We start from the raw sequence: 22,189 nt of genomic DNA, 5'->3' as shown, positions 1-22,189 counted from the left end.
CAATCCAGTTAGAGCTGAAAAAGGGGAGTACCTAGGGAACTTGCCTCAAAGCTGCATTTGCATAGCAAACACACAGTCTTTACTTAGATTAAGTACAGATCAATAAAAAATGTCAATGTTTTCTTAAAATGCTTTTATTCATACTTCCTATAAGATTAAGAGAACATCATCTGTCCATAAAAATCTAATTTGGAGTGCCTTGGGGGAAGCAGCAAGCAATTCCAAAGAGATTGAGGAGGTAGACAAGGTCCAAAGAGATTTTTATAATTTTATCTTAAAGATGATGAGGGTCTATTTGCATCTTTTCGGTTAGGGGTGCGACATGATCAGACTTACAGGATTGAAGGAGAGACTAAAGACTGAAAAGTCGGTACAAAATGATTATTATAACTAACATTCATTGAGCAGTTAGTGTGTGACAGGTGTTATACTAAGGACTCTCCATTTATTCGAGTGCTTTATGTGTGTTAATTCATTTAGTCCTCACAACTACCCAATGTACTATCGTACCATTTAAAGGTGAAGAAACAAATAAATGGAGAAGTTAAGTGATTTACTCAAGAATTACAAAGCTAGTAAGTGGCAGAGATAAGAGTCAAATCCAGACAGTCCAGTTCACAACTCATGCTATAAAGGCTAAAATGCCTCCCTTCGCTTTAACAGTCTTCAGTAATACCACAGGCTTGAAATTGCAAGGGTCTGACAGACGATGATGGAAAGGTGGGAAGATATTCTAGAGAGATTCGGGAAGTGAAACCAACAATGTAAGGATCAGGGGCACCTGGGTGGCTCAGTCTGTTAAGCAGGCGACTCTTGGACTCTGGATTTCAGCTAGGGTCATGGTCTCAGCGTCATGAGTTGGAGTCTCTTGTCAGGGTCCACAGTTAGCAGGGAGTCATCTTGAGATTCTCTCTCCCTTTCCCGCTAGCCCTCCCCCTGTGCTTGTGTGCTCTAAAATAAACAAACAAATCTTTTTAAAAAACACAATGTGAGGGGCATCTGGGTAGCTCAAGTCATTATGATCCCGGCTCAGGTCATTATGATCCTGCATCATCGGGCTCCCTGCACAGCAGGAAGCCTGCTTCTCCCTCTCCCACTCCCCCTGCTTGTGTTCCCTCTCTTGTCTCTCTCTCTCTGTCAAATAAGTTAATAGAAAATCTTGAAAATAAACACAATGTGAGGAGCAACTGTGAAGCAGTAGAGAGGTATCAAGGTAGAGAGGAATCAAGGATGACTCTCAGACTTTCGACTTCACCAACTAGCAGTTGATGGTGCCAGTCATAGAGATGTAAAGTATGGAGCCCTGGTGGAAAAGACAGAAGTTTATTAGATACTTCATGTCTGATGTGCCTGTGGGACAAAAACGACTGCCAGGAAACCATTAGTGATACTAGTCTGGAACTCAAGAAAAAGATCTGGGCTAGACATACAGCTTTTGGAATTCTCATGCAAGTGTTAAAAGCTTAAGATCATGTGGAGGGTCACCTGGCTAGTTCCGTCAGTGGAGCATGTGACTCTTAATCTCGGGGTGATGAGTTCAAGCCCCACATTGCATGTAGAGATTATGGAAACAAACAAACAAATAAATAAATAACTTTTTTTTTTTTTTTTAAATAAGAGCATGTGGAATAGACAAATAGGCTGAGAACAGAGCCTGGGGAACATCATCATTTAGGGAATAAGTAAAGAAAAAGTAACCAGCAGTGAAGACTGAGGAAGATGGCCATGAATCTAAGATGCCAGGAGAGAGTGTTGTCATGCAAGCCCAGGATGGAGTTTCAATACCGACAAATTATCTATAATCCCACGAGAAAGTCAGTCCTATGAAGCCATGGAACATGTCTGTTTTGTGCACCAGTGTATCCCCTGTGCCTAGAGGCCTGGCACACAGTAAATGTCAAAAACATTTCCTGAGTATGAATAACGAAAACCAACCAACAGTATCAAATACCACACAAAGTTCTGGGAAGACAAAGACTGAGTGAGAAGCGTCCGTTCTATTTAGCAACCTAGTGTGTCACTGAGGATCTTGTTCAGAGCAGTTTCAGCGGAATACTGGGGCAAAAGCAAAATGGAAGCGGGTTAAAATAGAGGACGAGTGTGTTTTCAGATGTTACTTTTCCGCTTTTTCGTTTAAAAAAAAAAAAAGTCTTAGCAGTGGATGTGAAGTGAGGAAGTTGCAGCCACCAACACAGCCAGTTCTTGGAAGAAGCTCTGTTACCTAGGGTAGGTGGAACTGGAGCTGCAATGACCGGGGGTCACAAGGCGAAAGAGGATTTTTTCCTTAGGACGGGAGGAAACTTGCTTCGTTCACCACCGCCGATTCTCGGGGGCCTAACACAATGCTGGCCATTTCCCTGGCGTTCTAGAAAGCCTCGAGCTGGCCGGTGCCGGACTCGCAGGACGCTGTGGAACACGGACGGGCGTGGGAGCCTTTCCTTTCGGATCAGGCAGCGACAACCAAGGCTCGGCCGGTCCCCGACAGCGCAGCGCCCTCGCCCTAAGCTCACCCACCTTGGGCCACGAGGAAACCACAAGCTGGGAGCGCTCCCCAGAGATGACGCGGAGTAGTAGGCGGAGGTGGGGGGGAGCAAAGCTCCGCCCGCTGCCAGGCTTTAAACTCCAGTGTCCCCGTCTCCAGCAGGCCCCTCCCGAAGCGTCCCCAGCTTCTTGTGTGCCTTGGGGCGGGGCGGAAGTGACGCTACACGCAGCGCGTGATTGGCGGAAGCAGAAATTGCTTTGCGGCCGGCACGGAAATTGCTTTCCTTTCGGCTTCCGCTCCTGGCCCATGTGAGAGACAGGCTGCTGAGATGAGCGAGGTCGGGGCTGCGGAAAGGTGAGGAGTAAAGATCGGAGTGGGGGGGTCTGGGTGTCGTTGGGGCTGGGCCCCCCGACTTTTGAAAACTGGAAGCCGCCTTTTAACAGAGGACAGTTTTTCCTCTTCCAAGACCTCACCATTCATTACAGTTTCCGCGGTAACATCCTTGAAAAGTCCTTCTGATTTAATTTAATTCACTCCCGCCTCTTCCCAGCTTTTTAGCCTCATCCCTGTTGGTCCTGATGCGGACTCTCCCTCTCCAGCTAATTTGTTGCACTTTCCTCATCACGTGACTCCGTTTGCTGCTGCTGCTGCCGCCGAGGCGCATTTAACTCTCTGCCCTGGGAGTGCCTACATTATAAATTCCCCTTATCTTGGAAACCTTTGCTAACTGGAGTCATTCGTGACATTTTCTCCTCTGGTGTTTTATCCCCTCCCCCTGATAGGGGAACTAAATATAATCCGTTTAGTAAGGGTTGCCTTGCAAAGATTGGTACATACTGTTAGGTAATAGAGTCTGTAATTTGGTTCAGGGGACCAGTCTCCTTAGTTAAGTACCTACTTTGCCGAGGAAGCCCCAGGAAACACTGTTAACTCAGCTGCTTTCGTCCAATTCTTCCTTTCCCCATTCCTGGGAACAAGTGATCAACATGTCACTTTGGAGTAAGCTGCACCTATGAAGGTGTCTTCCTTTTGGAGAATGCTTAGAAATCTTAATGGAGAAGCGCCTGGGTGGCTCAGTTGGTTAAGCGGCTGCCTTCGGCCCAGGTCATGATCCCAGGGTCTTAGCATGGAGCCCCACATTGAACCCCCTGCTCAGCAGAGAGCCTGCTTCTCCCTCCCCCTTTGCCTGCTGCTCTGCCTACTTGTACTCTCTGTCTCTGTCAAATAAATAAAACCTTTAAAAAATTATCTAGAAATATGAATGGTAAAACTGCATGGTCTCAAGGGCCAGCAACAGTGCCTTCTATCACCTTACCTAGACTCTGAGATTTTTACAGCCTCCCAGAAGTCAGTGGAAAATGCAGTACCAATCACTGAAGAGAGTTAGCTCTCTTTCATTCCATGCAGTTCTGTAGGGGCGGCACCACCCACTGCTCACCCCATGGGGATGAGGCCTGACTTCATTCTAAATTTAATGTTTTGGCAAATTTCTGGAATTTCCATACTGCTTGGTTTGTACCTCTTCCAGGGGATGGGCCCATTCTGTGCTTAAATACTGAAGTTATGTTTTAGAGATTGTTGTAATAGAAGTTATTTCAATTGATAATATTTCTCTTTTATCTCCTTTAACAGCCTTCTGGCTTTAAGCCAACAGGAAGAAGTAGAGGATTTGCCCAAAGACTACGCCTTGAGCCCCAGTGAAGATGAGGTGGGTGACAGCTGCTAAACTGCCTTCTCTGGTTCCCCTTCTGCCTCACAGGGTAGACAGCACATTCCTCAACAAAAAATGGTGGCAACATTGTTTATATTTTTCAGGACTTGCAAATAAATTACAAATGGTTATTTAGTGTTTCACGTATAAGATATTGTATTAAGTGCTGTGGAAACTTGAAGACCACATAACATACACTGTTTCTAAGATGCCTAAGTATAGTTGAGTATATAGGACCAAAATACATGGCCTTCATTTTATGATTTCCCTATTACCCAAGCTTAGATTTTTGTAGAGGTATTTAATTACGGATCTTCCTCAATTTAAGATAGCATTACGTCCTAACAAATGCATCATAAATTGAAAATATTGTAAGTTGAAAATGCATTTAATGCATTTAACTACTGAACATCATAGCTTAGCCTAGCCCACCTTAAACTTGCTCTGAACACTTACATTAGCCTACAGTTGGGCAGAATCATGTAACACAATGTCTATTTGATAATAAAGTGGTGAATATCTCGTGCAATGTTTTGGATACTGTACTGAAAATAAAAAACAGAGTGGTTGTTTGGGCGTAGAAAGGTTCTAAGTATATCAGTTATTTACCTTTATGATCGTGTGGTTGACCAGGAGCTGCAGCTCATTGCCACTGGCTAGCATCACAAGAATCATATCCCTCGTTGCTAACCTGGGAAAAGATCAAAATTCACATTTAAAATACGGTTTCTAGGGGCCCCTGAGTGGCTCGGTGGGTTAAAGCCTCTGCTTTTGGCTCAGGTCATGATCTCAGGGTCCTGGGATCAAGCCCCACATTGGGCTCCCTGCTCAGCAGGGATCCTGCTTTCCCCTTTCTCTCTGCCTACTTGTGATCTCTGTCTATCAAATAAATTTTAAAAAAAAATTAAAAGTAAATAAATAAATAAATAAATAAATGAGGGTTTCTACCAAACGTGTGTCACTTTCTCACCATCACAAAGTCAAAAAATTGTAAGTCAAACCATCTTAAGTAATGGACTGTCTGTGTCTGACTGGAATATACATGTATGTGATTAAGCTGGCTCTCCAGCAGATGCTCTAGGAATTCCAACTCTCTTTTCTCTTGACAAAACTACTTAAAGTGTGTTTTTTAAAAATGTTTCTGTGTCAGACCATGCTATATATTCTATACAGAAGCATTCTCATAGCACTTTTCTTCTCAAGACTGATTAAGACAGAGGCATGACATTAGTTACAGATCACTAGGCACTATGGTCCTTATAATGAAGGAGTTTGGCTTTTAGAGTAGTTCTTTGTTTGAGCTTGAATGCCTGTACACTAGACCTCATCTGATTCCCCAATCCTCCACAAAAGAACAAGAGATTTCCATGCTGTCTTTTCCTTTCCCTTATTGTTCTGGTGGTTTTTCCTTTTCTGTGTCTAGGTGGACATTGATGGAGAGAGAAATCATCAAAAGCTTCTGGAAGCAATCAGTTCCCTTGATGGAAAGAATAGGTAACATTCTCATCCATTTGGACAGGTTATAACTAGCTGATTCCATGAGACAGATCTGCAACTAACATTGATTGCTGGGGCTCCTGGCTGGCTCAGTCATTTGAGTGTCTGACTCTTGGTTTCAGCTCAGTTCATGATCCCAGGATCCTGGGATCAAGCCCGAGTTGGGCTCTGCCCTCAGCATAGAGTCTGCTTGTCCCTCTCCCTCCCCTCTGCTCCTCCCCTACTTGCTGTGCTCCTGCCGCATCCTCTCTCTCTCTCAAATAAAAATTTTTAAATAAATAAAGTCTTAACAAACATTTATTGAGTGCCTAAGACAATGAAGACAAAAGTGTCAGCATATTATTAAGAGCATGTACTTTAGAAACAGATTGTGTAACCAAATTTTTATCCCCTCTGCACCTAAATTTCTTCAACTAGAAAATAAGATTAAAAACTACCTACCTCAGAGGGTCTTGACATTTAAATGAGTAAGTGTAAAGACCTTAAACCAATGCCCAGCATATAATAAGCATTGTATAATTGTTAGCAATTATTGTGTTAGGCCTTTGTGCATTTGAATTCTTAATCCATACTTAGAGTCTTTTGAAGTATTGCCTAGGAACTACTCATCCCCATTAGAAAAGCTAATTGACTTGTTCTAAAATCATTCTGCTCCTAAGTGGTAGATCCAGGATTCAGATCTAGGTATGTTTGAAACCACATCCAATGCCTTTTCCACAGTGCCTACTTCATACTGCCTTGTGTTTTTGAGTGGCTGAGTCTACATTAAGAGATGGTTAAACAACCAAGTCTAGACTAGGAACAGATTTCCTGGTTTCTTTGTGACAAAACCTGATTCTAGAGGAGAAATACATGAATCCAAACCCTTGTTTGAAAAGAGAAGTGCTTTCCCCAGCAAAACGTGGGGAAATGTACTATATTCTGTTTTGCCTAATTTCAGGTGGAAATTGGCTGAGAGATCTGAAGCTAGTCTGAAGGTGTCAGAGTTCAGTGTCACTTCTGAAGGTAAGTTAACAAAGGAAGCAATTTATTCATGGAGCTTGTGAAGTTAAAAGCATAATGGTCATTTCACCCCCACCCCCTGGAACTGTTTTTGTTATGGTTAATGGATCATACCATAAATACTTAACTGAGTGGGTGAAGAAAGATGGGCTTGAGTTTCTTCCATTTCTAGAAGAAAGATGTGAAGACTACAGTCAAGGTCTCCCACTGAGGAGCTACTTCTGCGGTACAGCGACATGACTGAAGGCAGCTGCTTCTCACTAGCTTAATCACATTCATGATTTTATTTTCAATTCTTACAGTGCTTTGATTTTGGATAATCTGCTGGAGCTCAGAGAAGTCAAGTTACTTACTCAGGGACCTTCACCTAGTACAATGTTTCTCAACCTCTTTTCTTTATTGTTCCCTGAGAAGCCTTTTTAGACTTTTTATTCATTGCCTCTCCCCCACCCCACTCCCACCCCCCACAGCCAGGAAATCAGATAACAAGGAATAAGTTTTGTTGGATAGGGTTGAGCTTTGGAGGAACACAGAAGCTGGGAATATCTAGGATTTTTTTCACCACTCCCCCACCTCCAAAACCAATTTTTATCCCTTCCGTGGCTGAGAGATTTCACCCCTAATGTGAATACACAGTCTAGTAAATTGCAGAGTTGGGATTTTTAACCTGGATATGAAGTCTAGATGCCATATCTTTTTCACCATATTCACAATTTAGGCAGCTCCAGTGAGTTCTAGGTTTCTAGTAACCACTAATGTAACCCCTCAGAACAAATAACAATGTATTCTTCAAACTTGTTCATTCAACAAATACTTAACCTATTTCTACTATGTATCAGTTTCAGGATAGTTTAGATACTGGGGCTACAGTGAAGAATAAGATGAGAGAAACAGCTTCATGGAGTCTAACATTCTAAGGGAAGATCAAGGGGAAGATATAAAACATTGTGATGAAATAAAGTGACTAAGTGGCTGCTTTAGTTTGACTGGGCTGTGACCTTTAGAATGATGTGATTCTAAGTCTAAAGGGGAGCCATTAGAAGATTTTCAGCCTGTGATTTACAGTTTCAAAATACCACTTTGGCTGCTGTGTGAAGGATGAAGTACAGCGAGGCAAAAGTAGAAGCAGAAAGACCAAGAGAAAAGCAAATGTATTTTTAAAATAAATAATTTTCTCCTCTCTTGCACCCGTCAACACATTTGGGAATGTAGGAAAGCGATGGTGTCACTATGGCTGGTGGTTAAAGTAAGAGAATTATTCCTGCTTCCCTACACATTGGCCTGTCTACCAGCATTTTCTACTGAGGTGTCTCCCTATGTTATGTGGAGATTTTTGCCTCTCTTCTCAGTCTGACCAGAAAGTTTGGCCTTTTCTGCAGGATCGGGAGAAAAGCTAGTCCTTTCAGATCTACTTGGGCCTGTTAAAACTTCATCCTCATTGGCTGTTGTGAAAAAGCAACTGAATAGAGTCAAATCAAAGAAGACTGTGGAGTTACCCCTTAACAAAGAAGAGGTTGAGAGGGTGAGTTCTAGAGAAAGTGGCCTATTAAGGGGAAGAAATCGGACTGACAAGGAAAAATAGGGTAAGAGGGGAAGGTGGGGGGAAGCCTGGAACATGGTTGGGGGTGGCGGGGGGCTGTAATTGCCACGGAAAAGATTAAAATGCACCTCCGAGGGAATGTGTCCTTAGACGTAAGCAAGAGCTACTCTCTAATGTGCTGACTCTTGGGCTAAGAACCGTTGGCTCCTGATTCCCTGCTGGGCCTCAGCATTCAGTGCTTAATTTTGTGGCTCTTTCCTTTCGTGTACTTTGCCTGCTTCAGATCCACAGGGAAGTGGCATTCAATAAAACCTCACAAGCCCTCTCCAAATGGGATCCCATCGTCCTGAAGAACCGACAAGCAGAGCAGCTGGTTTTTCCTCTGAAGAAGGAGCAGTCAGCCTTTGCTCCCATCGAACATGTGCTCAGTGGCTGGAAGGTGAGTGCCACGCCAGGAAACTGCACCTTGGCAGGTGAGATTGATGTGACCGGACCCGGTAAATCAAAACCCCAGCTGCAGTCTTTAGTTTAGCAGTCAAGGAAGGGAGAGAGGGGGTAGAAAGACTCATGGTCAGTCCTGCAATATGCAGAATTACCCTATAGTCGCCCTTCATCCAGTTGTAGCACACAGCGCATGGTTATTTCCATGTTTTTGTGTGAAAGCATCTGATTGCCAGTAGAGAGGGAACGGGGTCATGTTTTCTTTTTCACACCCCAGTTTTCAAAAATCTTTTACAGCCACATTCTGGTCTGGGGAAAATCAGGAACTCAGCAGCGTTACTGAGCCTTAGGACTACATATGAGCAGAGGAACCAAAGTTTGCTTATAAAGGACTGCCACATGAACATATAATGTATCGTGGGTCATGACTAGCAGTTTAGCAAGTAACTCGTGACTCTGAGCTACAGAAAATAAAAAAAGTTATCTCAGAGCTGGGTTGTTCAAACACTAATCCCTGGCAAATTTTTTACTTGTCTGAACTAAAAAGGATAATTGTGAGTATGGGAGATTTAAGGTTACCAGCTCTTCTTTACTGTGAGGTTAAGCTTTCCATTTTAATAGCATCAAAATAGCTTTTATGAGATGATGGTGGTAGTAAATGATGGCACTGGGGGTGGAATGGTAGTTATGCCTTTGTTGGTAATCCTGTGTTGGTCACCAAAGTCTCAATTTTTAGTCTGTGAACAACTTCAATTAGATTTCCTTTTCCAATATGCTATTGCTTATGGAGTCTATAAGGGGATATTCTCTCTTAAGTAGCAATAATCAAGAACAGCAATGCCTTGGGGTGCCTGGGTGGCTCAGTGGGTTAAGCCTCTGCCTTCGGCTCAGGTCACGATCTCAGGGTCCTGGGATCCAGCCCTGCATCGGGCTCTCTGCGCAGCGGGGAGCCTGCTTCCCCCTTTTTCTCTGCCTGTCTCTCTGCCTACTTGTGACTTCTCTCTGTCAAATAAATAAATAATTAAATAAAATCTTTTTTTTTTTTTTAAAAAGCAATGGCCAAACTATGGATAGATGCCGTCTTCATGCTTCTTCTTTGAATCTTCTGTGCTTTCTAAGAATCCAGAGATAATAATGTTCTATGTGTCAGGAAGTTGAGCTAATTAGCGCTAATCAAAGTAAATGTGGCTTTGCTGCCATAGCTAGACATTGAGCAAGTTGTCACTTATTACAGGGCTAAGCTCTGTTTCAGATATTGTTGTTGAAGTCGCTATCATTCTCTTTCTAGGATGCTTCCTTTTCCACATGAAAAAGAGATCAGGTTTAAAGTGGCTGCAGGATGGAAGGGAGACTTTAGGAAAAAAATTAAGAGGTAATACAATTTGTAGGATTGAAAAATAAAAAGTACAGAAGATATATTGTGAAAAGTCTTTCCCCACCCCTGTCCCCCATCTGCTCATTTTTACCCCCATACTCACTCAGAAATAACCGCTTTTGTAAGTTTTTTGTTGTTGTTAACCTAAAAGTTTCATTGCTATTCTCTTTTTTTTTAATCAAAAGAGTAGTAGTGCGCTACTGCACATTCTTCTGTACCTTTTTCCAAATGACAGTGTCATCTTGGAGATAGGTGGAAAATGCCTAATTGGTTATTAAACATGAGATGGTGGAGGAGTAGATTGCATTAAGAATGGTAAAACCTCTGCTCTCCAGTAAATCCCTGTGCAAGACAGAGTGGAGCGCCCCCCCCCCAAGATGCTATACATAAAACTACTGTACCATTTATTCTAAGATTCATTTTTTTAAAGATTCCATTTATTTTTGCGAGGGGGGTGGGATCATGAGCAGAGTGGGGGGCAAAGGGAGAAGGAGACCCCCCCACTGAGCAGGGAGCCCAATGCAGGACTCGATCCTAGGACTATGGGATCATGACCTGAGCCAGAGGCAGACGCTTAACCAACTGAGCCACCCAGGTGCCCTCTAAGATTCATTTTTGAGAAATTAGGCCAGTATGGCGCAGAGCAGTAAGGAAATGGTTAGGTTGGAGAGTGCTTTCTGGTTAGCAACTGAGTTATCTTCTTATAACTTAGAATACAAAGTACTAAGGACTCTGGAGATTAAGAATCCAAAAAGTCTACAGTATAGTTTTGGCCCAGCTTCCTAAAATTCCATTTCCCTCCAAGAATATTTAAATGGGATAATGCATGAGAAAGCATTTGTAAACTGCAAAGTACTAGAAAACGATGTAAGGTACCTTCCCAGCCCCTAGCAGCCCCTACACTGGCATTACCCAAAGTGTTCTCAAAAACACCGGTCTCTCAATATGCCCCCCCAAAAGGCAGGGTTCCATTGCTAGAAAACATTGCATGCCCCTGCTGGAAATTGGCAGTTCATCATATACACTAGCATTTTAAAGGCTATGAGAAGACACTAAAGAAATCTCTTTGACTTACTCTAACCCAGAGTGTACAAATAAAAATCAAATAAATTTAACTTTAAACCTTAAAAAAAAATAAAGTACATCTAGTTCTCTGATGAAGAACATGCTTTGGGAAGAGCTGGTCTCCACTGCTGCCTCTGTACTCTTACCTTCTTTCCCTCACTGAATCTTGTCGCAGCAGGCATTAGTGAGAGGCCTCTGAAATGCCAAATCCCAAGCCCTCTGAGGCTTCAGCCTGTCGGACACTATTGACACATCACATTGGTTTAAAACAAAACAAAACAAAACAACCTCTCCTCCCTTAGCGTCTGTGATGACCTGGTCTGGTTTGGTTTTGGTTTTTTTTTTTCCCCTTATCTATCAGACTTTTCCTTAGTTCCTTTTATTATTGCTCTGTAAATTCCATGGCTTTTGGCTGTCACCCGTATATACTACACGTCAGTCTAGATGTCTTCTTCTGAGCTCCAGTCCCATATTCCATACGACCAGTAGGCCTCGTCTGGGTCTCCTATATGAACCTTAAACTTCACACACAACAAAGTAAGCTTGGCATTTTCCTTCGTTCTGTATTTGAGTCAACAGCATAACTCACTGTCCCAGCCCCTTAAGTTGGAAACCTCAGCCAACTGATTCTTCCTCTTTCTACCCCTCCTTCACCTTCCCCGTTTCCCCCTTAACTGCCACCCCTCCCCAGCCCACATCGTGGGCTATGCCCGTACATTTTCTCTGTAATAGCTCTCAGATCCCTGGTTCCTCTTCTCATTTTCACCTGTCATTTGGCCTTTACATATAAATCCTTACATGATCACCACGATTTTTTTCTTTCCAAAACACAAAACTGATTGTCACTCTGCTGTTTAAAATCCTTCAAAAGGCTCCCTACTTAGAGAATGAAACAGAAGCGCCTAGTTTTTTAACTACACTGGACAAAACATTTTCCGCTCCGTGTCTCTCTGTATGTCTGTTTTATTTACACTCCCCTCCATTTGCCCCCCACCACCCTTACAGAATGGTACTTAATGCCTCCAAACCTAAATCAAAAAGTCCTTCCCCAAGCCTAACCCACCTCCTAATTAAAATTACTGTTCACAGGGCCACCTGTGTGGCTTAGTGAGTTAAGCCTCTGCCTTCCCTGCATTGGGCTTTCTGCTCAGCGGGGAGCCTGCTTCCCCCCACTTTCTCTGCCTGCCTCTGCCTCCTTGTGATCTCTCTCTCTGTCAAAGAAATTTTTAAACTAATAAAAAAAATTATTGTTCACTTACTTTGTGATTACTCCTATGGACTCACATGTGGCCTGTTATGTTGCCAGTGGTACGTGTGTCTTCCCTCTGAAAGGCTACGAGCTCTATGAGGACAGGAACAATCTTAATCAATTGTGTATTCCTAGCACCCTGCACAAGTGCCTGGAATGTAGCTGCAATCAATAAATGTTTGTAAATTGAATTGGAGGGAGATTACAACATTGTAATATAAATCATTTTGTAGCCTGTGATTGATCACTACTGCAAATACGAAAAATGGAAGAACGTGCACCTTTACCATTCAGTAGAATAGGTTTATGGTTAAATCAATAACACCGTGTAGCATGTGGTGATCTGTGTTTATGCATTTGTCCAGATATTTGTAAATTTAATACCCACCATGATGGATATGGCTGTTGAAGAAAACCACGTATAATACATTTGTGAGGTTTGAAACTGGCTCTGTTGCCTAGGGGTATCTTTGTGCCTTGCCAAAGTGGGCCATGGCATGATCAACCTGATTATTTTAACCATGTTCACAGTGTCAGTCAAGCAGTAAACAGTATCTTTTGTTGACGTGTGAAGTAACTGGTTCGGTCCATTCATTTCATATATATATATATATATATATAGACTACCTAGCATGCAAAGTTAACTGGAAACTAAGGGATTAGAACCAAAATTAGAAAATGACTAGAGTTAAATTTGAACTGTCAGGAAGCTAAGACCTAACCTCCCCCTTTTTTCTAGAAGTATTCTTTAAAGGAAGCTTATAAGAGTCTTAAATTCCTTTTTTTTTTTTTATGATTTTATTTATTTATTTATTTATTGGATAGAGAGAGCGAGAGTGAGCATGAGCAGGGGGAGGGAAGAGGAAGAAGCAGACTCCCCGCTAAGCTCAGAGCCTGATGCTGGACCCCATCCCAGGACCCTGAGATCATAGCCTGAGATGAAGGCAGACGCTTAACCAACTGGGCCACCCAGGCACACACCCCCCCGGGTCTTAAAATTCCCGACTCTACAGTAATGCACATACATACTTCAAATATACGTAATATGGGGACCATTTTGTTTTGTCACTATCAAAACTGACAGTATGGTACTGTTGTTCCTCCGTCCTGACAGCATTTACCTTAAGGGCATCCTGCTTTGATATGTAAGAGAATAGTATTCTGTTTTACATATTTTGATAATCTGAACAGAGTGATCCCCTTGATGATAGAGAGTAGTTTTAGAATACCCTTGCTGAAGTTGTCTTAAATCAGAAGAAAAGTGAGGTTTTATCTACACTGCTGAACAGCGAGACTGGAACCCATTCTCTTGCTGTAACAGCCAATCCTTGCCAGTTTGTGATTCCCATTATAGTATAAAGTAGATGGTGATAGGATTGTAAACAGGGAGGCTAGGAGCATGGCTTAAGACTTGGAATGTTCTGTTACCTCCTTAAGGCAAGAACTCCCCTGGAGCAGGAAGTTTTTAATCTCCTCCATAAGAACAAGCAGCCGGTGACAGACCCTTTACTGACTCCCGTGGAAAAGGCCTCTCTCAAAGCCATGAGCCTGGAAGAGGTAAGTGTAACAGGCTCTTTGATACATCTAGATGTGCTCTATTCCTCCCGTCACTTGCACTCAAGCCCAGGAGTCACTGTGAATGTCATTCATTGTAGGCTAAGATGCGCCGAGCAGAGCTTCAGAGGGCCCGGGCCCTGCAGTCCTACTATGAGGCCAGGGCTCGAAGAGAAAAGAAAATCAAGAGCAAAAAGTAAGGAGGCCCCTATTGACATGGCCGTGCGTGCGCCCTGGAAGAAAGTGATGTAGCTAATCATGAGTCCGTAGGAAAGAACCTTGGACGTAGCAACTGGGGTCATGTGGAAGAGGTCCCAAATAGGAGTGACTAGCATTTTTTTTTTCTCAGTCCAACCTCATAGTTTTGCCTGCTTCGGTAGTGCCCTCTCCTCTGGCTTTGGCTTTCAATCTCGGTTTTGCTAAAAAGAGGACTGTTCAATTACTTTCTCTCCCTTCCAGGACATCATGGAGTGGTTCTGCAGAATGAGCTCTGAATTCTACAGCTGTTGAGGCCAGTAGGGCTTCCTTCCTGCCTTTTGGCCTCTTTGGAACTTCTTCTACTCTTGCCTTGCGCTCTAGAAGCAGAGGGGACTCTTTGCTCTGCAGAGGTGTGCCCCTGGGGGCTGCAGGGACGGAGAGGCTTGCCAGTCCTCTCAGGTCCCAAACTGGTTCCCTATAGTCAGCCAGCTCTGTGATGTCCATTCTAGCCCCTGCATAGGGAAACCCCTTGGGGAGCGGGGACACTTTTGTGTGTGGCATCAGTGTTGCAGCTAAATCTGCCCTCTCACTCTGTAGGTATCACAAGGTCCTGAAGAAAGGAAAGGCCAGGAAAGCCCTCAAGGACTTTGAGAAGCTGCGGAAGGTCAATCCTACTGCAGCATTGGAAGAACTGGAAAAAATCGAAAAGGCCAGAATGATGGTGAGGCTGCCTTTCGCCCCCACCCCTTGAATCGGCTTTCCCCCCAAAAGTGGTAAGGATCTCACTCTGCCCTTTCTTTCCAGGAGCGAATGAGCCTTAAGCACCAGAACAGTGGGAAATGGGCCAAGTCAAAGGCAATTATGGCCAAATATGACCTGGAGGTAAGAGATCCTCGGGGTGAGAGAAGAGATGGAATTGGAGGACAGAAAGGAAAATCAGTCCATAAGGATGCTAGCAGAAGCAGAGTTGGGGAAGAGCCCTGAGGAAGAATGGAAAACCAGGATTCTAAAAAGGCATCAAAAAAATCTCTAAGGCAGAGAGGAAAAGAACCAGGAACAAGGTGGAAAAGGAGAGATGAAAGGGAAACAGCATTGAAGGCAAGTCCAGTTAAAGGGGAGAGGAGCTTTTTTTTTTTAACCTTGTTTCACGTGTTGATTTTCTTGAGGACAAAGAATTTGTCTCCCATTTTATTCCATAGCTGTTAACACAGTGGTATATGTACAGTTTAAACAGTAGGCACCGGTAAGAAATACTTAAGTCAAATTGAGAGGAGGCAGCTTTATGAAATGAACCAGGAAAGGTGTCATTGCAGTCACTAATGACAAGGCGCTCGTGCTGTGACTTCTTCCTCCAGGCTCGCCAGGCTATGCAGGAACAATTGGCCAGGAACAAAGAACTGACGCAGAAGCTCCAGGTGGCCTCCAACAGCGAGGAAGAGGAGGAGGGTGTGGAGGAAGAGGGTGACCTTGTCCCTGATGCAGTGAATGAGATCCAGATGGACGCCGACGGACCGAACCCCTGGATGCTCAGGAATCACTCCAGAGGCACGAAAGAGGCCAAAGGCCAGGATCCTGAGCAACTTCCAGAACCTGTAGCCCATGAGGCTTCTGAAAGTGAGGAAGAAGAAGACAGACCAGGGGCGGAAGAAGAAACTTTGTTGAATGAATTTGAGGAAAGGCGGTCACTGCGGAGGAAGTCTGGGCTCAACCAGGACGCCGAGCCAGTGAGCAGACAAGAGCCCAAAGGTAAGTTGTGGTGGACTGGAATGGAGAACTGCTCAGTGCTAGTGTTTTGGACGGACCAAGAGAGGAAAACTGTCCATGCACACGTGCAGCAGAGTCATCAGGCTTTAGGGACTTTACAGAGAATACTGGGAGCCCCTGAAAAGAAGACAGATTAATAGTAACCGGTTTTCTTCAAAGGCATTTAATACACAGACATCTTCATGGCTGTACAAGGTGTATCTGGACATGTTTTTGCTCTTGAGGGCCTGTGGTCATCAGAGACAGAACCACTCCATCCTTGAAACAAGAGAAGGAGCTAACATGACCGGTGCCCACAAACCGGACCCAGCTGCATGTGGGAACAGTGAGTCTGGAAGGCCGTTCGCACCCACAGACAGAGGCCGATTTTGAGGCATTATGAAATTTCTTCGAAATACTGCTGCAGTTTTCGGTTTTGTTTGTAAAGTAGGGGTGGCATTTTTAGCACTTAGTGATGTCGGTTGATAGGTGCCAGTGTGGGGTGAGACTTTCCTTGACAAGAATGAAGGACTCCACAGGCTATATGACAAATGAGAATTGTCACCCCGTGCTCAGACTCAATTTGTGTATTATATTTTCTGTTATCTTCAAGAGATTTTATATTAACAACCTTAGCACCCTTGAGACAGGTCAGAAAGTTCCCATTCTGGAGAGAAAGTCTGCTTAGGAAACTACATTCAGAAATCGCTTGGTTGTCTGGGCAGATTTTTGGGTCTCATTTTATTTCCTATAAAAATAGTGGATTCAGATGATGGCAAGATTCTGTTTTTCCGTGAAAACTATTTTGAAAGAACTGTCATTTAGAATGTATTATAGGACCTTTACTTAGGGTTCTCAGCTGGAGAGTTCTGGGATTAATAGTTAGAAGCAGTCACTTCCAAGAGGCCTTTGGAAAGCAGCATTGTAAGCCAAGATCGTGGGAGCAGTCTTCATACGACCCCGGGACACCAGCCAAATCATCCTGGGCTTCCTCAAAAGCTAGTTCTCTTGCTGAATGTGTAGAGCAGTTGGTTTTGGTATGAAAGGTGGATTTGGACTGCCTTGGATGATAAATTAATAGAATATTCCAAAACGTTCAGGCAAATAGTGTCCTAAAATAGTGGGAAGTTGTGGACCCCAAATAAAATGAGCCAAGGACCTTAATCCTTGGGGAATATACATACATGTGTCCAAAGGGCACGTTTAAGTTGCTTTTCAGAGGCTTCAAGCCAAAGCTAGGGAGCAGGATGAACTTGGGAATGGAAGCAACTCAAGTCAAGCAAAGAAGAGTTTAGAAGTGTGTCACTGCCATATTTCCCTCAGGGCTCTCAGAGCCTAGTGGTATTTGCTCAGATGTTGCCGGTGATGGGAAAATGCCAAGCAACCTGACTTGGACACAGCAGATTATGAAATGCTGCCTTCAGATAAAACACTGCTTCCCAACATGCTGCTTTTAACTACTAAACTCTATTGCCTGCTACTTGATAGGCAATGATTAGTGAATTCTCCCAAGAGATGTAGCGAATGGAATCCTCTCTTCCCCGTGGTGCCGAGCCCCATGAATGGGAGCACCTAAATGCTCGCTGTTGAGTGTGCTCGGTAAATGCTGTGTGACAAGGCAACTTCCAGCCTCGTTTTCTGACAGCTTTCCTTTCTTCCCCCAGATTCTAGCAGTCAGGAGGTGCTGTCTGAACTGAGGGCACTGGCTCAGAAACTCAACAAGGAAAAAAATCAGTCTGGGAAGCAGAATATGAGTTCCACGAGGACAGTTCCAGTGGTCCAGAGGGAGGGACCTCTCAAGGCAGAAGAGGAGCCCCTGTTGCTGCAGAGGCCAGAGAGAGCACACACTGTGCAGGAGCTAGAAGAGCTAGCCAAAGAAGGATGTTTTCAGAATGAGGAGGTCCCCAGGCCTAGCAGGGAAGGGCAGCAGACGGAGAGGAACCCAAATACTCAGGCGGGTGTTCCCAAGGAAAAGAAAAGGAAGGAGCAAATGATTGATCTACAGAACCTCCTGACCACAAAATCTCCTTCTGTGAAGTCTTTGGCCATTCCCACGACAGTGGAGGAGTTGGTGAGCAGAGCCGGGGGCATGGGCCATTGTGGGGGATCAGAGCTGGTGCAGAAAGTGTCCTTCTTGCACGAGGAGGGGAATCAGTGAAGTTTTGGGATGCTGGGGCATGTGTCAGTAGTCGAAAGGCCCAGAGTAGCACGCGGCCGGGCTGGTCCCGTGACCGTTCAGTAGACACCACTATGTGAGTGCCGCTGAGACTCCCACATCTTAAATCCTGAGCTACCAAACCCTCCCTGGGGCGATTCTAAAACTGCCATCAGAGGAAAGAGAGAGGCACTTAGAGCTCTGACCAGATCCCAGGCAGGACAATTCAAAAGGTGAATCATTGAGCTGTTGCCAAGGTTGTGCTCTATTCACTGGGACCTGAAATGGTCTGAGACTGTCTGATTCAGTAATTGAAACTGCTCCATTGAAGAGCCCTGGCGCCTGTCTTTTCAGGGATATAAGCTGGAGGACACCCACGTTCTGGCCAGGCCCCTTGGAGCTCCTCCTCCTAACACAGGCCATTCCTTCCTCTATGCTGCAGCTTCCTTACTGAAAGTTTAAAATTGTGTCATATGATAATGAGTTAGGGATATTTACCCTAGAGGAAAGAAAATTGGAGCATGATTGGCTGCTGATCCATTTATATTGCAAGACCATCATTGTTCAGCGCTTTCCCCCTAGGGGGCGCTAAAATGTCACAACCCAAAATTCAGGTGTTCTCCCTAGGAACCAGCGCTGTTCATCCGTGGCTCTTAAGGCAAGCTGTAGCTCTCATTCTTGTTTTTTACTAGGAAGATGAAGAGGAGAGGGATCAAAAGCAGATGATAAAGGAAGCTTTTGCCGGGGATGATGTCATCAGAGACTTCTTGAAAGAGAAGAGGGAAGCTGTGGAGGCGAGTAAGCCAAAGGACGTGGACCTGACTCTGCCTGGCTGGGGCGAGTGGGGTGGTATGGGCCTAAAGCCCAGTGCCAAGAAGAGACGCCGGTAAGAACAGGGAAGAAAGCCTGTCAGAAGTGCACCAGGTTCTTCCACTTTACCCTCATGCGTCCTCCCTGCCCTTTTGACTGAGTCCTTAATGTTCTTAGTCAGACATCCTGCCGTTCTGCTTTCCAGGTTTCTCATTAAAACCCCTGAGGGTCCTCCAAGAAAAGACAAGAATTTGCCAAATGTGATTATCAATGAGAAGCGAAATGTCCATGCAGCAGCTCATCAGGTGAGGGAGAGAGAAACCCTTTGCTGCCTAGCTCTCTTGCTTGAGAGGAATATTCTAGTGCCCTGTGGTCAAGACAGATGTGTGATCTTGACCACAGAAACAAAGCTGTTCTCTTTACCACTGACTGGCTCTGAGATGCATAACTCCAGATCAATTCTGGCATTTTAATTTCTGACTGGGAAGAGGTTGAGGTTTAAAGGAAAATCTTGGCAGCAATGGCGAAGCCCCCAAGTTTGAGATTTTAGCTAGCACCCCAGACAATTCCAGTGCAGACAGGTCTCACCAAGCTAAGAATTACCATTCCTCAGGCTTGTATTTGTAGTCAGGATAATGTAGAGAGGCCATAGGTTTGAGCTGCATCTTAAGAAAAATGAAGACAAACCGGTACTCGTTCAGGACAGCAAGTGGAATTAAAATTGTGTCCAATGACAAGCCAGGGATATTTACCCAAGCGAGAAGCAAACTGGAGCAAGATTGTGGTCTTTAGATATATTGCAGGCTGTCATGTGGAGTTTAGTCACATAAAGTAGCAGTTGGGAAAAACGGAGTTCAGCTTGAGGAGAAACTTTCTGGTTCTCAGTTGGTAGAGCATGCAGCTCTTGGTCTCAGGGTCACCAGTTCAAGCCCCACACTGGGCATGGAGCCTACTTTAAGAAAAAGAAAAAGAAAGAAAAGAAAAACTTTCCGCTGGTCCACAGGGCGAATGGGTTGCCCCGGGGATATGAGCATGTGTAGAGGAGACTCCGGAGTAAGACTGGCCTCGGTGACTTTTATGTTCCCTTCAGTTCTGAAAGTCTGTGACCCTGAGACCTGTCCCCAGCCAGTATAAAATTGAAATGAGTTGTAGTTTTTCTTCTGAAAAAGGGGAGGAACTGTTTAGTAGATAAGCCTGGGTGGGAGGGCCGGCCAGATGTTCTCAAGCAGATTGGAACTTCTAAGGTTAGACAAAAAAGAAGTAAGAAATGACCATTCCAGTAAACACTTTACTGATCGATCTTTGTGAACCAATCACTGAGGAAACTGAATTGTAACCAGTGTAATCCCAGTTGTAGATCTATAACCACAAAATAGGCAATGATCACTAGGATAAAAGAGAGAGAGAAAAGGGTTAAAAGGGTGCTTCACCAGGACAGGAAGGGCAGCGTAGACCTCAGTAAAATCAGGAGTCTTGCCTTTGAAAAAAAAAAATTACAGTCACAATAAACAGACAGTTTTCCAAGAATCTCCCTGATTTTCCTCATCTTTTTAATAAGCTATAGACTGCAGGTCCCAGCATGCAGTAAAGTACGCTTCAAGCTGAAGGAAAAAAGAAAATCCTCCCAAGACTGAATATTTTTCCCAGGTGTTTTTTTTTTTTCCCCTACTTTACATGACATGCACAGATCTAGGTAGCAACCCCGCTAAGACATGAGACATCCCTTAACCTAAAGAAAACTGCTTCCTTCACTACCACCAGGACTGCCTAGTAGTGCTCAACTTCTCCAGTGTTCCACTGACTATCTCCAAAGACTACTGATTGTAACTTCCTGGTTTTTCTGCTTGCTTTTTTTTTTTCTTTCCTCTTCTTTGGCCTTCAGGGGAAGTGTTTTAAAGATTATTATATAAATGTCTGAAGGTACCATTTTTGGAGTGGAAAAGAGTAGTAAACAAGGAAAGGAGCCCTGGGCTCTATCCCTTACTGCTCATAATTTACTCGGGTAAATCACTTCCCCTCTGTAAGCCAAATTCTGGGGCCAAGGGAGATGACCTTTGCCATTATGTAGGGCCTTCCAGCTCAGACATTCTGTGATGCCAAAAGAGGATGAAGCTAACTGAGCACCAATGCCTGGTGCAGTTCAGGATTCATGGTCAACCTCTGGGTTCCTTAAAATGTCAGTCCCGTGTATCAAGGAGAAAAAAGCAAGGAATAAAGAGCTTAAAGAGGGTAGGAGGGTCACAACATTGACAGGGACCCACAAGTGCCCAGACATGTCTTGCAGTCACCGTTTGGTATAAGAAGACCCACTTAGAGACAGCTGCAGTTGTCCAGCTCCCCCTGGAGCTGCAGTAGTGTTCCTACACTACGGGGCAGTGTCAGGGTGGGTTTTCGATTTCTAGATTGTTGGGTAAGCCTGGGTGGGAGGGCGGGCCAGATGTTCTCAAGCAGATTGGAACTTCTAAGGTTAGACTGGGGGTATTGGGGATGCCTTGATGCCTCAGTAGCTCCGCTCACCACAGCCACATAGAACTGTGACCTGGGCACTAAACTCCTGGCCAGTTGCCATTAGAGTTCACCAGCTACACTCCAGGCCTGGCTCGTGACAAGTCATTCTGCCTTCCTTTCCAGGTGCGGGTGCTTCCATATCCATTCACACACCATCAGCAATTTGAAAGGACCATCCAGACCCCCATAGGATCTACATGGAACACGCAGAGGGCCTTCCAAAAGCTGACTATGCCGAAGGTTGTCACCAAGCCAGGTCACATCATTAAGCCTATAAAAGCAGAGGATGTGGGCTATCGGTCTTCCTCAAGGTCGGACCTCTCTGTTGTACAGAGGAATCCAAAACAACTCTCCCTACGTCACAAAAAACAGCTGAAGAAAAACTCAGTAGATTGAGTTGCTGGAGGAGTGACATCTTGGTTCCCAGAACTAGGAGCCCTGACCGCTCCTCCATTGGCCTGATTTGACTCTGAGCTGCAGGATCAATTACCAGACTGGCTTAGCACACTGTAAGTGTAGTTAAGCCGCATTTTAAAAATAAATGCATTTTTATCTATTTAACTAGAATGTATTCTCTGTTGTCACAAGTCAGACAGGATACCTTTGGGTGATCCCCATGGCATTTCTCCAGTCACATTTGTCAGGGGAACCTCACTGTCTCACCAAGGATTATGTAGTTAGTCCTAATTTAAAGTAGAGAGAAGCTACCAGAGCCTGTGATCTGAAATACATATCAGACACAAACACCTAGAACACACTCAAAGAGTCAGGGATAGTGTCTAAATACCGTATACTCTTCCCCTCTGAACCTAAAAACTGCATGCACAAACCATGCAACTGGATCGCGCCCTGGGCTGGT

At 44.4% G+C, this 22,189-nt stretch overlaps 1 protein-coding gene across 3 annotated transcripts; it reads left to right on the top strand.

Moving 5' to 3' along the window:
* Window positions 1-2,711: 2,711 nt before the first annotated feature.
* UTP14A (UTP14A small subunit processome component) lies at window positions 2,712-21,891 on the top strand. 3 transcript variants are annotated; one of them, XM_004780539.3, is made up of 15 exons: window positions 2,712-2,836; window positions 4,115-4,190; window positions 5,617-5,687; window positions 6,631-6,695; window positions 8,072-8,214; window positions 8,516-8,671; window positions 13,800-13,919; window positions 14,018-14,112; window positions 14,712-14,835; window positions 14,919-14,996; window positions 15,470-15,860; window positions 17,522-17,928; window positions 18,705-18,898; window positions 19,028-19,127; window positions 21,454-21,891. In XM_004780539.3, exons 1-15 carry the CDS (start codon window positions 2,811-2,813, stop codon window positions 21,724-21,726), a joined length of 2,319 nt encoding a protein of 772 aa, XP_004780596.1. In that variant the 5' UTR covers window positions 2,712-2,810; the 3' UTR covers window positions 21,727-21,891. The 3 variants fall into 3 exon arrangements, with proteins under 3 accessions (XP_004780596.1, XP_004780598.1, XP_044924002.1); XM_004780541.3 differs by having other exon boundaries at window positions 18,705-18,810; window positions 21,454-21,589; XM_045068067.1 differs by lacking the exon at window positions 21,454-21,891 and having other exon boundaries at window positions 18,705-18,806; window positions 19,028-19,059.
* Window positions 21,892-22,189: the final 298 nt, after the last annotated feature.

The sequence above is a fragment of the Mustela putorius genome, unplaced genomic scaffold (genome assembly GCF_011764305.1).
Source record: "Mustela putorius furo isolate JIRA1106 unplaced genomic scaffold, ASM1176430v1.1 tig00003899_pilon_pilon_pilon, whole genome shotgun sequence".
NCBI classification, from domain to species: domain Eukaryota; kingdom Metazoa; phylum Chordata; class Mammalia; order Carnivora; family Mustelidae; genus Mustela; species Mustela putorius.
This window is presented reverse-complemented; position numbering and strand designations above follow the sequence as displayed.